Genomic DNA, 14,612 nt, shown 5'->3' with positions numbered 1-14,612 from the left:
AAAGAGTAAGCTTGAAATATGATATAAATCAATGTATAAAATTAAGAGGTTCAAATACTGGCCTTGACAAGTCACCAGTGGCCTACATAAAAGCAACTGGAACAATGATAGTAATTGGACAATAGCCAGATGAGTGATATATGAAAATTAAATGATTAAGTATAAATTATTAAGTTAATTATTAGGTATAAATTCTCAACACCTAAAACAAATAATAGTAACAAGCTGTAGCAAGGTTAAATAGGAAGAAAATCTGTCAAATGGATCTTACTTACCTTTTTTAACAAGGTACTCAAGTATGGACTGAAGTTTTACAGTAAATATAGTTATCTGATTTTAACAAAAGAATGAAGTTGTATTTGGAATGGACACATTTCCTCTTTCAGAACCCTTTTTAGGCTACTAGGCAGGCAAGTTGCAGAACTGCAGATCCCCAAGTTTCATTCTAACACTAAAATTTTGATTTTAAAACAATATGAGAAGTAAAACAATTTCCAGAAAAATGTCAAGCAAAAATATGAATGCATTATTGATATTGAGTACAGTAACTCTGTTATCTATAAAACATTAAAGAAAACATAACTAATAAAAGTTTATCAATTAATAATATAAATAAATCATATCTTCTTATAAAACATTTCATTTGAATTTTTAATAAATTAAAAAGTAACTTTTAGGTGTTCTATTTAATTTTCTCATGAATGGTGTAAATGTTAAAGAAATACCAATGAGTAAAGCAATGGAAAGAGTGGGAAAATGTAAGAGTCTTAGAAGAAATTGAAAATAAAACATCAAAAACTAGATAATTAAAAAATTTATTGTCACAAAATATTTACCTTCTCTTTTCTCTGCTATACATGTATTCAAATCTTGTATTTTTGCTTTGTCAATAGATATATGTACTTTAAGTTTATCCAATTCTTCCTGAAGGTTCATCCTATGAAAATTAACACAATAAATAATTATTTAAAGGAATAATGTAATAAACAAAGGCAGCAGGTTATTTAAAAATATATGAATTAGACAACAGTAAAATAAAAGCAAAAATATAACAAATACTAATAATTTAAATTGAATTTTAATGAGGACCTGGAAATTTAAAATTTTAAACCATTTTTAACCTTATCTAAATAAATGTTAAAGCCTGACCAGGCAGTGGCGCAGTAGATAGAGCATCGGACTGGGATGTGGAGGACCCAGGTTCGAGACCCCGAGGTCGCCAGGTTGAGCGTGGGCTCATCTGGTTTAAGCAAAGCTCATCAGCTTGGACCCAAAGTCGCTGGCTTGAGTATGGGGTTGGGTTACTTGGTCTGCTGTAGCCCCATGGTCAAGGCACATATGAGAAAGCAATCAATGAACAACTAAGGTGTTGCAAGGAAAAACTGATGATTGTTGCTTCTCATCTCTCTTCGTTCTTGTCTGTCCCTATCTATCCCTCTCTCTGACTCTGTCTCTGTAAAAAAAAAAAAAGTTAAATACTTAAAACATAGATATGATTTTTAAAAATCATGTATTGAGTCACCTGACTACTTTTTAACTCACAGATATGCTATGTAAAACAATATTACAAAATATTAATATATACCCGTGAAAACAAAGACAGTAAACCTTTTGATGCCAAGACAAAGAACTCCTACCAATAAAATAGAATTAAGATAGCACATTGAGAGACCTGGGTCAAGTGCTGACCATGGAGACCTCAGACATTGAAACCTGAGTGGGGATTAAGTTCATGTGGCCCTTCATGACTGAAAGATAAAACTGAGGTAACTGCAGAAAAGGGAAAGACAAAAATTGCTGAATGAAAGTCTGAATATCACAGCTAATCTGGTTAGAGTTTTATTAAAGAGTCTTCCTGTGCCAGTCTCGCAGGACAGAGTCAACCATAGGAAATCAGAATCCTAAGCCTATATTACTAGTTTCAAAATTGAGCCATATATAATTGCAGATTCCTGACAAATTGATAATAATATGAAAATTATATTTTGGCCAGTGTATACCAAAGAGTTCAGGCCCACAGAATCACCTAATACAGAGAAGCTTACCCAACTGAAAGGATAAAAGAAACACTACCACAAAAAAAAATTCTCAAAAATGTCAAGTTTGCAGATAAAAATAAACACATAAATAACTTCAGAACAATTAAGATGCCAAAACGAAAAATTGATGATTCTCATCTCTCTCCCTTCCTGTCTGCCTGTCCCTAACTCTAGTCTCTCTGTCAAAAAAAAAAAAAAAAATCACACTTCAAAACCACGAATGACAGGCTACATATTACCACTCCTAAAATGTGAGAATGCACAACAAGGAAATAGAGATAAAAAAACAATTTTTTTTGACATTTTTAAAATTTTATTTTTCAACTGAAGTTTACATTTAATATTTTATATTTGTTCCAGTTGTACAGCATAGTGGTAAAACAATCATATACCGTACAAAATAATTCTCTGATATTTCTAGTACCCACCTAGCACCATACATAGTTATTACAATATTATTGACTATGCCCCCTGTGCTGTACTTTACATCTCCATGTTTTGCAACTACCAATTTGTACTTCTTTTTTTTTTTTAATAAATTTTTATTAATGGTAATGGGATGACATTAATAAATCAGGGTACATATATTCAAAGAAAACATGTCTAGGTTATTTTGTCATTAAATTATGTTGCATACCCCTCGCCCAAAGTCAGATTGTCCTCCGCCACCCTCTATCTAGTTCTCCGTGCCCCTCCCCCTCCCCCTAACTCTCTCCCTCCCTCCCTCCCATGTCCTCCCTCCCCCCACTCCTGGTAACCACCACACTCTTGTCCATGTCTCTTAGTCTCGTTTTCATGTTCCATACCGTATAATGTTATCAAGATCCCACCATTTTGCTGTAAATGATCTGACGTCATCATTTCTTATGGCTGAGTAGTATTCCATAGTGTATATGTGCCACATCTTCTTTATCCAGTCTTCTATTGAAGGGCTTTTCGGTTGTTTCCATGTCTTGGCCACTGTGAACAGTGCTGCAATGAACACGGGGCTACATGTGTCTTTACGTATCAATGTTTCTGAGGTTTTGGGGTATATACCCAGTAGAGGGATTGCTGGGTCATAAGGTAGTTCTATTTGCAGTTTTTTGAGGAACCACCATACTTTCTTCCATAATGGTTGTACTACTTTACAGTCCCACCAACAGTGGATGAGAGTTCCCTTTTCTCCGCAGCCTCTCCAACATTTGCTATTACCCATCTTGTTGATAATAGCTAATCTAACAGGAGTGAGGTGGTATCTCATTGTAGTTTTGATTTGCATTTCTCTAATAACTAATGAAGCTGAGCATCTTTTCATATATCTGTTGGCCATTTGTATCTCTTCCTGGGAGAAGTGTCTGTTCATGTCCTCTTCCCATTTTTTTATTGGATTGTTTGTTTGTTTGTTGTTGAGTTTTATGAGTTCTTTGTAAATTTTGGATATTAGGCTCTTATCTGAGCTGTTGCTTGAAAATATCATTTCCCATTTAGTTGGCTGTTTGTTTATTTTGATATCAGTTTCTCTTGCTGAGCAAAAACTTTTTATTCTGATGTAGTCCCATTCATTTATCTTTGCCTTCACTTCTCTTGCCATTGGAGTCAAGTTCATAAAATGTTCTTTAAAACCCAGGTCCATGAGTTTAGTACCTATGTCTTCTTCTATGTACTTTATTGTTACAGGTCTTATATTTAGGTCTTTGATCCATTTTGAATTAATTTTAGTACACGGGAACAGGCTGTAGTCGAGTTTCATTCTTTTGCATGTGGCTTTCCAGTTTTCCCAACACCATTTGTTGAAGAGGCTTTCTTTTCTCCATTGTGTGTTGTTGGCCCCTTTATCAAAGATTATTTGACCATATATATGTGGTTTTGTTTCTGGGCTCTCTATTCTGTTCCATTGGTCTGAGTGTCTATTTTTCTGCCAATACCATGCTGTTTTGATTATCGTGGCCCTATAATATAGTTTAAAGTCAGGTATTGTAATGCCCCCAGCTTCATTCTTTTTCCTTAGGACTGTTTTGGCTATTCGGGGTTTTTTATAGTTCCATATAAATCTGATGATTTTTTGTTCCATTTCTTTAAAAAATCTCATAGGAATTGTGATGGGAATTGCATTAAATTTATATATTGCTTTGGGTAATACGGCCATTTTAATTATATTTATTCTTCCTATCCAAGAGCAAGGAATATTTTTCCATCTCATTGTGTCTTTTTCTATTTCTCTTAATAATGCCTTGTAGTTTTCATTATATAGGTCCTTTACATTCTTTGTTATGTTTATTCCTAGGTATTTTATTTTTTTTGTTGCAATCGTGAAGGGGATTATTTTTTTGAGTTCGTTTTCTAATATTTCATTGTTGGCATATAGAAAGGCTATGGACTTCTGGATGCAGCAAAAGCAGTAATAAGAGGGAAGTTCATATCACTTCAGGCCTATATGAACAAACAAGAGAGAGCCGAAGTAAACCACTTAACTTCACACCTTAAGGAACTAGAAAAAGAAGAACAAAGACAACCCAAAACCAGCCAAAGAAAGGAGATAATAAAAATCAGAGCAGAAATAAATGAAATAGAGAACAGAAAAAATATAGAAAAAATCAACAAAACAAGGAGCTGGTTCTTTGAAAAGATCAACAAAATTGACAAACCCTTGGCAAGACTCACCAAGGAAAAAAGGCACAGGACTCAAATAAATAAAATCCAAAATGAAAGAGGAGAGATCACCACAGACATCATAGATATACAAAGAATTATTGTAGAATACTATGAAAAATTATATGCCACCAAATACAACAATCTAGAAGAAATGGATAAATTCCTAGAACAATACAACCTTCCTAGACTGAGTCATGAAGAAGCAGAAAGCCTAAACAGACCAATCAGCAGGGAGGAAATAGAAAAAACTATTAAAAACCTCCCCAAAAATAAAAGTCCAGGCCCAGACGGTTATACTAGTGAATTCTATCAAACATTCAAAGAAGACTTGGTTCCTATTCTACTCAAAGTCTTCCAAAAAATTGAAGAAGAAGCAATACTTCCAAACACATTTTATGAGGCCAACATAACCCTCATACCAAAACCTGGCAAGGATGGCACAAGGAAAGAAAACTACAGACCAATATCTCTAATGAATACAGATGCTAAAATACTAAACAAAATACTGGCAAACCGAATACAACAACATATTAAAAAAATAATACATCAGGATCAAGTGGGATTCATCCCAGAATCTCAAGGATGGTTCAACATACGCAAAACGGTTAACTTAATACACCATATCAACAAAACAAAGAACAAAAACCACATGATCTTATCAATAGATGCAGAAAAGGCTTTTGATAAAATACAACATAATTTTATGTTTAAGACTCTCAACAAAATGGGTATAGAAGGAAAATATCTCAACATGATAAAGGCCATATATGATAAACCATCAGCTAACATCCTATTAAACGGCATAAAACTGAGGACTTTCTACCTTAAATCAGGAACAAGACAGGGTTGTCCACTCTCTCCACTCTTATTTAACGTGGTGCTAGAAGTTCTGGCCAGAGCAATCAGACAAGACAAAGAAATAAAAGGCATCCATATCGGAAAAGAAGAAGTAAAGCTATCACTTTTTGCTGATGATATGATCCTATACATCGAAAACCCGAAGGACTCCACAAAAAGATTATTAGAAACAATAAACCAATACAGTAAGGTCGCAGGATACAAAAAAAACAATTAAAAATATTATCTGTTAACTTTTTTAAAAGTTGGAAAAAAGAGATGACAAACATAAAAAATGATTAGGGATTTTGAAAATAAAAGACATTTAAAAAAACTGAATACTATTTATAGAAATGTTAAATAAAACTGAAATAATTAATAATAATATATTACAATTTAAAACTCAGTGAGGACTTAAATAGCACACAAAGCTAATACAAAATGGTAAAATCAAAGACCACACAAAGAAATAAAGAAAAGACAAATAGTAACAATATATAAAATGGGTTAAAATAAGAAGTCCAGAAAGCACCTAATAGAAATTATTCAAGGAGAAACGGAGATTTGGGGATGGAGACACAATATTCAAAATAAATGACTAAAGTTTGAGAACTGAGGAAAAGTATAAATTAACAGATTAATAAAGTAATCTAAAATTGCAAACAGAATAAATAAAACTACTCACATTTAGAAAAATAGTGAAACTGAAGGACACCAAAGAAAGAGACAATTTTAAAATCAACCAAATTGCAATGAAAAATCAATTAACAACTAAAGAATTTTGGAATGACAGCAGACTTCTTATACACAAGAATAGCCAGAAGGAAAATAAGTAATATTTTCTACATCCCAAGGTTTACTATTCACGCATTATAAACAAAAGAGCTATTAAAAATATATTTTAAAAAGAAAAAAACTCAAAATTAATAAAACAAAATAGGCAATGATAATGAAAGACATTTGTAAATGTATAGTTGGAACTAAACAAATATTATTATGCAAAGTAGTCATAATACTATTGAAATGAAGGTAGAGATAAAATAAGGTAGAACTAAAGTTCTGAACAACAAAATGATATAAAAACAAGGATGGAATCAGATTTAAAGCATTTAAAAACCTTTGTATTGTTGTACCAGGGCGGAGGTACTGATGAACTTTAGACTTTGTTAAATAAATAATGTATGTTATAATTTCAAGAAAAATCAGTTAAAGAATGAAAACAAATATAAAATTTTTAAATCAGAAGAGATCAAAAAGAGAAATAAAGAAAATGTAATCAAACTGAGTTTGGACTAGAGTCCTGCTTTGTTTAGCTAAGAACACGGAAAATACTAAAAGCAAGATGGCCCCACAAAAAAAAAGCAGATATAACTCATATCAATTTAGTTTTCCTTGGCTCTCAGATCACTAGCCCAGCAGAACACAAGGCTACAGTTGTTGAAAATGTGGTTCTTAGCTTCTTTAGAGGTATTTTACACTTGCAGCTTGTTCTTTTTTAGGAAGAACTCACATAATCTTACTTCTAATAAGTGTTTATAGAAGTATTTAAGACATACCTGAGTCAAACTACAACAAACCACATCTTAACTGGGTGTTTGGAGGAGAGGCTGACAAAGTTAGTACCCAGACACTTCTGAGCTAGATGAATATTGTCTCTTTACTGACTATCCACTTAATCTGATGTTTCAAATTTATACTCTGTTTGGTATGAGGGCCACAATTCAGAATCAAATTATATGAAATGGTTGTATTCAGATGCTGGACAATAGGTAGCAGAGAACTATGATCTCTGAGGGATATGGAATCAAAAACAGTGATACCAAGGGATATGGAATCAAAAACAGTGACTTCTATAACTCATTAAATTAAATTTTAAAAAGTATCCCCCCTCAGACTTTTCTTTTGCCCTGATAATCAACAACCCCTGAGGCAGCAGAAGACAGTAAGCCCAACCTGACTAATGGTCATGTTAGTGTAGATAGCTAGATATTAATAAAAGAGAAGGAAGCAAAAATGGCTAAGCTTAATTAGGTCAGAAGCTACAGCTTCATACACCTCCCAAGGCACCACTACATCCTCCACCCTGGGGACCTAATCCTCTAAACAGACAGGAAGGGTCATGCTCTGTCCTTAGCTGGGGTTACCAATATCGAAATGAAAACAGCAGGGAAAATTTCTCTATTGGGCACATGCCAGTAGAAGCCATGATGGCAACCATAAAAGGGAAGGCTCAGCACAGTCCATGATTATCTAGGAAATGGATTGATTAGGATAACTCAAGCCCAGGAGTGAGTGAAAAATGGATTGGTTAGTTTAAAAAAGAACTGGCTTCCTCTCAAGCTGAAGTAATATAATAGAAACTTAACCAAAGCAAAGTCTCACTCTCTCTCTTTCTTCCCCCTTCTCTCTCTCTCTAATACATTTTTCCCCATTAGCTTGTGCACTGTGCACTTGTGTACTCTTGGTAGTAGCATGTGGGCCTAGCAGCCACCGGGCCAAAGTGTGGGTCCCAAGCACATGCCTGGGTACAGCAGCATAGCCAGAGCACAGCCAGAAACGGAGGATAGCCAGATGGGAACAGAGACCAAACTAGACTAAGCTTTGGCATGAAATGAACCAATGGCACAGAATTTCTGGACACTAGCTCTACTTTTGCACTTGATCAAGACAAGGTTGGACTCCTTCCACAAGACAGACAGAGATGAGTCATTGGGAACCTGGGGGTTTTTTGGGGTTTTTTTTGTGTGTGTTTGTTTTTTAAAGAGACAGAGAGAAAGTCAGAGACAGGGATAGATAGGGACAGACAGACAGGAACGAAGAGAGATGAGAAGCATCAATTATCAGTTTTTCCTTGCATTATCTTAGATGTTCATTGATTGCTTTCACATATGTGCCTTGACCATGGGGCTACAGCTGACCAAGTAACCCCTTGCTGGAGCCAGTGACCTTGGGCTCAAGCTGGTGAGCTTTTTTTCTCAAACCAGATGAGCCCATGCTCAAGCTGGCGACCTCGAGGTCTCGAACCTGGCTCCTCTGCATCCCAGTCTGACGCTCTATCCACTGTGCCACCACCTGGTCAGGTGGTATGCTTATATTAGAAAAGAAGATCTACAATAATGTAAGCTTCCAATTAAAAAAATATTAGAAAAGAAGGTAATCAACCTGAGCACTTTTACACATTTACATTGGCTATTTGGATATGCTCTTATGTGAAATACCTACTTGTTAAAACATCTTTCTCATATTTCTATTGGGTTGATTTTCCTTTCTTACTTATTCATAGAAATTATTTATATATTCTGGATGTTGGTCCTTTGCTGTGTATACAGGGAGGGCAAAAGTAGGTTTAGAGTTGTTCATATGAAAAATACTGTAATAAATAATAATACAAGAATGAACTATGTTTCATGTACTCACAAATATAAACCTACTTTTGCCTGTATATACAGTAAATCTATGCTAAATATTTCCTATATATACAGTAAAGGAGATAATAAAAATCAGAGCAGAAATAAATGAAATAGAGAACAGAAAAAATATAGAAAAAATCAACAAAACAAGGAGCTGGTTCTTTGAAAAGATCAACAAAATTGACAAACCCTTGGCAAGACTCACCAAGGAAAAAAGGCACAGGACTCAAATAAATAAAATCCAAAATGAAAGAGGAGAGATCACCACAGACATCATAGATATACAAAGAATTATTGTAGAATACTATGAAAAATTATATGCCACCAAATACAACAATCTAGAAGAAATGGATAAATTCCTAGAACAATACAACCTTCCTAGACTGAGTCATGAAGAAGCAGAAAGCCTAAACAGACCAATCAGCAGGGAGGAAATAGAAAAAACTATTAAAAACCTCCCCAAAAATAAAAGTCCAGGCCCAGACGGTTATACTAGTGAATTCTATCAAACATTCAAAGAAGACTTGGTTCCTATTCTACTCAAAGTCTTCCAAAAAATTGAAGAAGAAGCAATACTTCCAAACACATTTTATGAGGCCAACATAACCCTCATACCAAAACCTGGCAAGGATAGCACAAGGAAAGAAAACTACAGACCAATATCTCTAATGAATACAGATGCTAAAATACTAAACAAAATACTGGCAAACCGAATACAACAACATATTAAAAAAATAATACATCAGGATCAAGTGGGATTCATCCCAGAATCTCAAGGATGGTTCAACATACGCAAAACGGTTAACTTAATACACCATATCAACAAAACAAAGAACAAAAACCACATGATCTTATCAATAGATGCAGAAAAGGCTTTTGATAAAATACAACATAATTTTATGTTTAAGACTCTCAACAAAATGGGTATAGAAGGAAAATATCTCAACATGATAAAGGCCATATATGATAAACCATCAGCTAACATCCTATTAAATGGCATAAAACTGAGGACTTTCTACCTTAAATCAGGAACAAGACAGGGTTGTCCACTCTCTCCACTCTTATTCAACGTGGTGCTAGAAGTTCTGGCCAGAGCAATCAGACAAGACAAAGAAATAAAAGGCATCCATATCGGAAAAGAAGAAGTAAAGCTATCACTTTTTGCTGATGATATGATCCTATACATCGAAAACCCGAAGGACTCCACAAAAAGATTATTAGAAACAATAAACCAATACAGTAAGGTCGCAGGATACAAAATTAACATACAAAAGTCCATAGCCTTTCTATATGCCAACAATGAAATATTAGAAAACGAACTCAAAAAAATAATCCCCTTCACGATTGCAACAAAAAAAATAAAATACCTAGGAATAAACATAACAAAGAACGTAAAGGACCTATATAATGAAAATTACAAAGCATTGTTAAGGGAAATCGAAAAAGATACAATGAGATGGAAAAATATTCCTTGTTCTTGGATAGGAAGAATAAATATAATCAAAATGGCCATATTACCCAAAGCAATATACAAATTTAATGCAATTCCCATCAAAATCCCTATGAGATTTTTTAAAGAAATGGAACAAAAAATCATCAGATTTATATGGAACTATAAAAAACCCCGAATAGCCAAAACAATCCTAAGGAAAAAGAATGAAGCTGGGGGCATTACAATACCTGACTTTAAACTATATTATAGGGCCACGATAATCAAAACAGCATGGTATTGGCAGAAAAATAGACACTCAGACCAATGGAACAGAATAGAAAGCCCAGAAACAAAACCACATATATATGGTCAAATAATCTTTGATAAAGGGGCCAACAACACACAATGGAGAAAAGAAAGCCTCTTCAACAAATGGTGTTGGGAAAACTGGAAAGCCACATGCAAAAGAATGAAACTCGACTACAGCCTGTTCCCGTGTACTAAAATTAATTCAAAATGGATCAAAGACCTAAATATAAGACCTGAAACAATAAAGTACATAGAAGAAGACATAGGTACTAAAATCATGGACCTGGGTTTTAAAGAACATTTTATGAACTTGACTCCAATGGCAAGAGAAGTGAAGGCAAAGATAAATGAATGGGACTACATCAGAATTAAAAGTTTTTGCTCAGCAAGAGAAACAGATATCAAAATAAACAGACAGCCAACTATATGGGAACTGATATTTTCAAACGACAGCTCAGATAAGGGCCTAATATCCAAAATTTACAAAGAACTCATAAAACTCAACAACAAACAAACAAACAATCCAATTAAAAAAATGGGAAGAGGACATGAACAGACACTTCTCCCAGGAAGAGATACAAATGGCCAACAGATATATGAAAAGATGCTCAGCTTCATTAGTTATTAGAGAAATGCAAATCAAAACTACAATGAGATACCACCTCACTCCTGTTAGATTAGCTATTATCAACAAGACGGGTAATAGCAAATGTTGGAGAGGCTGTGGAGAAAAAGGAACCCTCATTCACTGTTGGTGGGACTGTAAAGTAGTACAACCATTATGGAGGAAAGTATGGTGGTTCCTCAAAAAACTGCAAATAGAACTACCTTATGACCCAGCAATCCCTCTACTGGGTATATACCCCAAAACCTCAGAAACATTGATACGTGAAGACACATGTAGCCCCATGTTCATTGCAGCACTGTTCACAGTGGCCAAGACATGGAAACAACCAAAAAGCCCTTCAATAGAAGACTGGATAAAGAAGATGTGGCACATATACACTATGGAATACTACTCAGCCATAAGAAATGATGACATCAGATCATTTACAGCAAAATGGTGGGATCTTGATAACATTATAAGGAGTGAAATAAGTAAATCAGAAAAAAACAAGAACTACATGATTCCATACATTGGTCGAACATAAAAATGAGACTAAGAGACATGGACAAGAGTGTGGTGGTTACCAAGGGTGGGGGTGGAGGGAGGACATGGGAGGGAGGTTGGGAGAGAGTTAGGGGGAGGGGAAGGGGCACAGAGAACTAGATAGAGGGTGACGGAGGACAATCTGACTTTGGGCGAGGGGTTTGCAACATAATTTGATGACAAAATAACCTAGACATGTTTTCTTTGAATATATGTACCCTGATTTATTAATGTCATCCCATTACCATTAATAAAAATTTATTAAAATAAAATAAAATAAAATAAAATAGACCAACAGAAATATAGTCAGTTGGTATTTGAAAGTCACAAAGACAATTGATTGAAGAAATTGTAGTCTTTTAAAAATGATGTAGATACTATGGGACAAAAATACTATGGGAAACTTCAAGCTGTAATTTATAACCTATACAAAAATTAGTTCAAAATGTATCACAGAGGTAAATATAAAACTTTTAAAATAAAAAAAAAATGGGAGAAAATACTTGTTACCTCAGGTTTGGAAAAACGTGATTAGATATGACAGCAAAGTCATAATCCATAAAAGAAAAAAATTAATAAATTGGACTTCATCAAAATTAAAGCTTTTATCACGCAAAAGACACTGTTAGGAGAATGAAAAGGTAATCAAGAGATAGATATGGAGTGAGAAAATATATTTTCAAACCACATATTTGATTAAGGACTTGTATAATAAAGAACTATAGTTTAACTGATTTAATAAATAATCAGTTTTTAATGGGTAAAAGATTTCAACAGACATTAACCAAAGAAGATATAAAGACAGCAAATAAGCATGTGAAACATGATCAATACCATTAGCAATTAGAGAAATCCAAATTAATATCACAATGAGATATCAATATACACCTATCTGAATGATCTAAAGAAATAATGACAACATTAAGTACTACCAAGGATATGGAACAACTTGATTCATATGTGTTCCTGATGAGCATGAAAAACGGTATAGCACAGTGGTTTCTAACCTTTTTACACTTGGAAACCAGTAAAAATAGAAGAATTATTTCAAGGATCACTAAGCTAGAAATAAAAACCAGTATTTTGTGCATTATCTTTTACTTATAATACTATAAAATGACAATTCTCTAATATAACCAGACAAATAGTAAAAAATACTTTTATTAGAGTTCAACTGAAATTTCTAGAGCATTATTTAATTCATGTAAAGCTAGTGCAAAATCTGCTGTTGCTTCTTTGCAAGAATACTTGATAACCAAGACTGCAGTTTTGTTTCCAAGAGACGAAGTGCTACATTGACATCCATTTGGTTTCTCTGTTTGTTTTTTATTAGTTATAAAGCAAAAAAAGTCTCCTCACTCAAGTAGGTAGTAGAAAATAAGATTAAAATTATAATAGCTTTGTAACTAAGAGATGAATATTATTCTAGTGATATCCAAAATTGTGACACTGACTGCATTTTATTTTTGGACACCAGATGGACATCAGAAAGTAAATCCATCAATTTTTCTTTCTCACAATGATTAAGGCAGTAGGAGTTGATATCTTCCATGAATGGGCTACTGACCCAGAGGTTACTTTTATGGGGATCCTAATTCTCAGAGTAACACTGGTCAAAGTTTTGAAATAATGTTCTTAAATGTTTACTTATTATATTAAATATGAATTTCTGGTTAATATCTACAGCAATCAAAAAGTCTTGGAAAAGTAGAAACAAAACATTTCTACATCTTCTTCTTGTATGCAACTTTCCCCAAAAACAAGTTTCTTGTTGAGTGCATCCATCTTATTTCTTAATGTAAAAATTTTTGTGTTAACCCCCCAAAGAAAATATTTAGTTCAATGAAGAGCCTAAATATATCCACCATATATACAAGCTTAGCCATCCATTCTCATCTAATAAAAGCTCTACTAACGCAGAGTATCGCTCTTGCAGAAACTGTTTCACTTCTCTCAGCTCAGAAAGACATGAAAGAACCCTTCCTCTTGAAAGCCACTTCACTTCTGCATAGAGAAGATGTTGCTGTTGTGAATCCATGCTTTCACATAGTGTTGTGAAGTCTGGAGTTCAAACCTTCACTACAAATATCATTAACAATCTTCACTGCATCATTCATCATTGTGTTCAATTCAGGGGAAAGTTTCTTTGCCCTAAATGCCAGTGAATCATACAATGTGTGAACATTTCTGGATGTGCAATATCTTTTATTTTTGCAACTACCCCTAAGTGATGTCCAATCTTGCTCTCAGTACCATCTTTACAAACTTTGACACACTTCCTAAGTCTAAGCCCTTCACTTGAAAGTACTCATTAAGAGCATTAAATATCTCTGAACTAGTGGTCCAACCAGGTAGATTAAGACAACAAAGTAGTTCTATCCTAAAGTCTTTATTGTCAATGTACCTCACAAAGCAAAGTAGAATAGCATAGTAACTCATGTTAGTTGATTCATTAAGTTGAATGGCAAAATATTTTTTTATCCCCTCTACAATTTGCTCTTCAATATCACTGGCTATATCAACAATTCTTCCCCTGAATGCTACTGTCCGAAAGTGGTGTATTCTCAAGTTTTTGTGCCGCTGTAGGACCCAAAATTTCCAAGTGACATCTAAGATGCAAAGCTTTACTAATTCTTCACCAATAATGAATGGTTTATTCATTTTTCATATTCAAAGGTCAGCTAAATAAGATGTTTGAAGCAGTGATTTGTCACCAGTCATCATTTTCTTCATTTGAATTTCCTAACTTTTCATTTGGGTGTGTAATCTTTCAAAAAAAATCCAGTGGTTTCTCAAAAAGA

At 34.0% G+C, this 14,612-nt stretch overlaps 1 protein-coding gene across 7 annotated transcripts in view; it reads right to left on the bottom strand.

Moving 5' to 3' along the window:
* Positions 1–14,612, bottom strand: part of CNTLN (centlein) — a 363,805-nt gene that overhangs the window by 156,489 nt on the left and 192,704 nt on the right. For all 7 annotated transcript variants that reach the window (XM_066257308.1, XM_066257310.1, XM_066257311.1 and 4 more), the window contains one exon: positions 837–937. In XM_066257308.1, the coding sequence (XP_066113405.1) occupies positions 837–937 (101 nt within the window). The remainder of the gene's footprint in view (positions 1–836; positions 938–14,612) is intronic.

The sequence above is a fragment of the Saccopteryx bilineata genome, chromosome 2 (assembly GCF_036850765.1).
Source record: "Saccopteryx bilineata isolate mSacBil1 chromosome 2, mSacBil1_pri_phased_curated, whole genome shotgun sequence".
In the NCBI taxonomy this organism is placed as follows: domain Eukaryota; kingdom Metazoa; phylum Chordata; class Mammalia; order Chiroptera; family Emballonuridae; genus Saccopteryx; species Saccopteryx bilineata.
The sequence above is the reverse complement of the archived record's forward strand: the minus strand, read 5'-3'. Positions and strand labels throughout refer to the sequence as shown.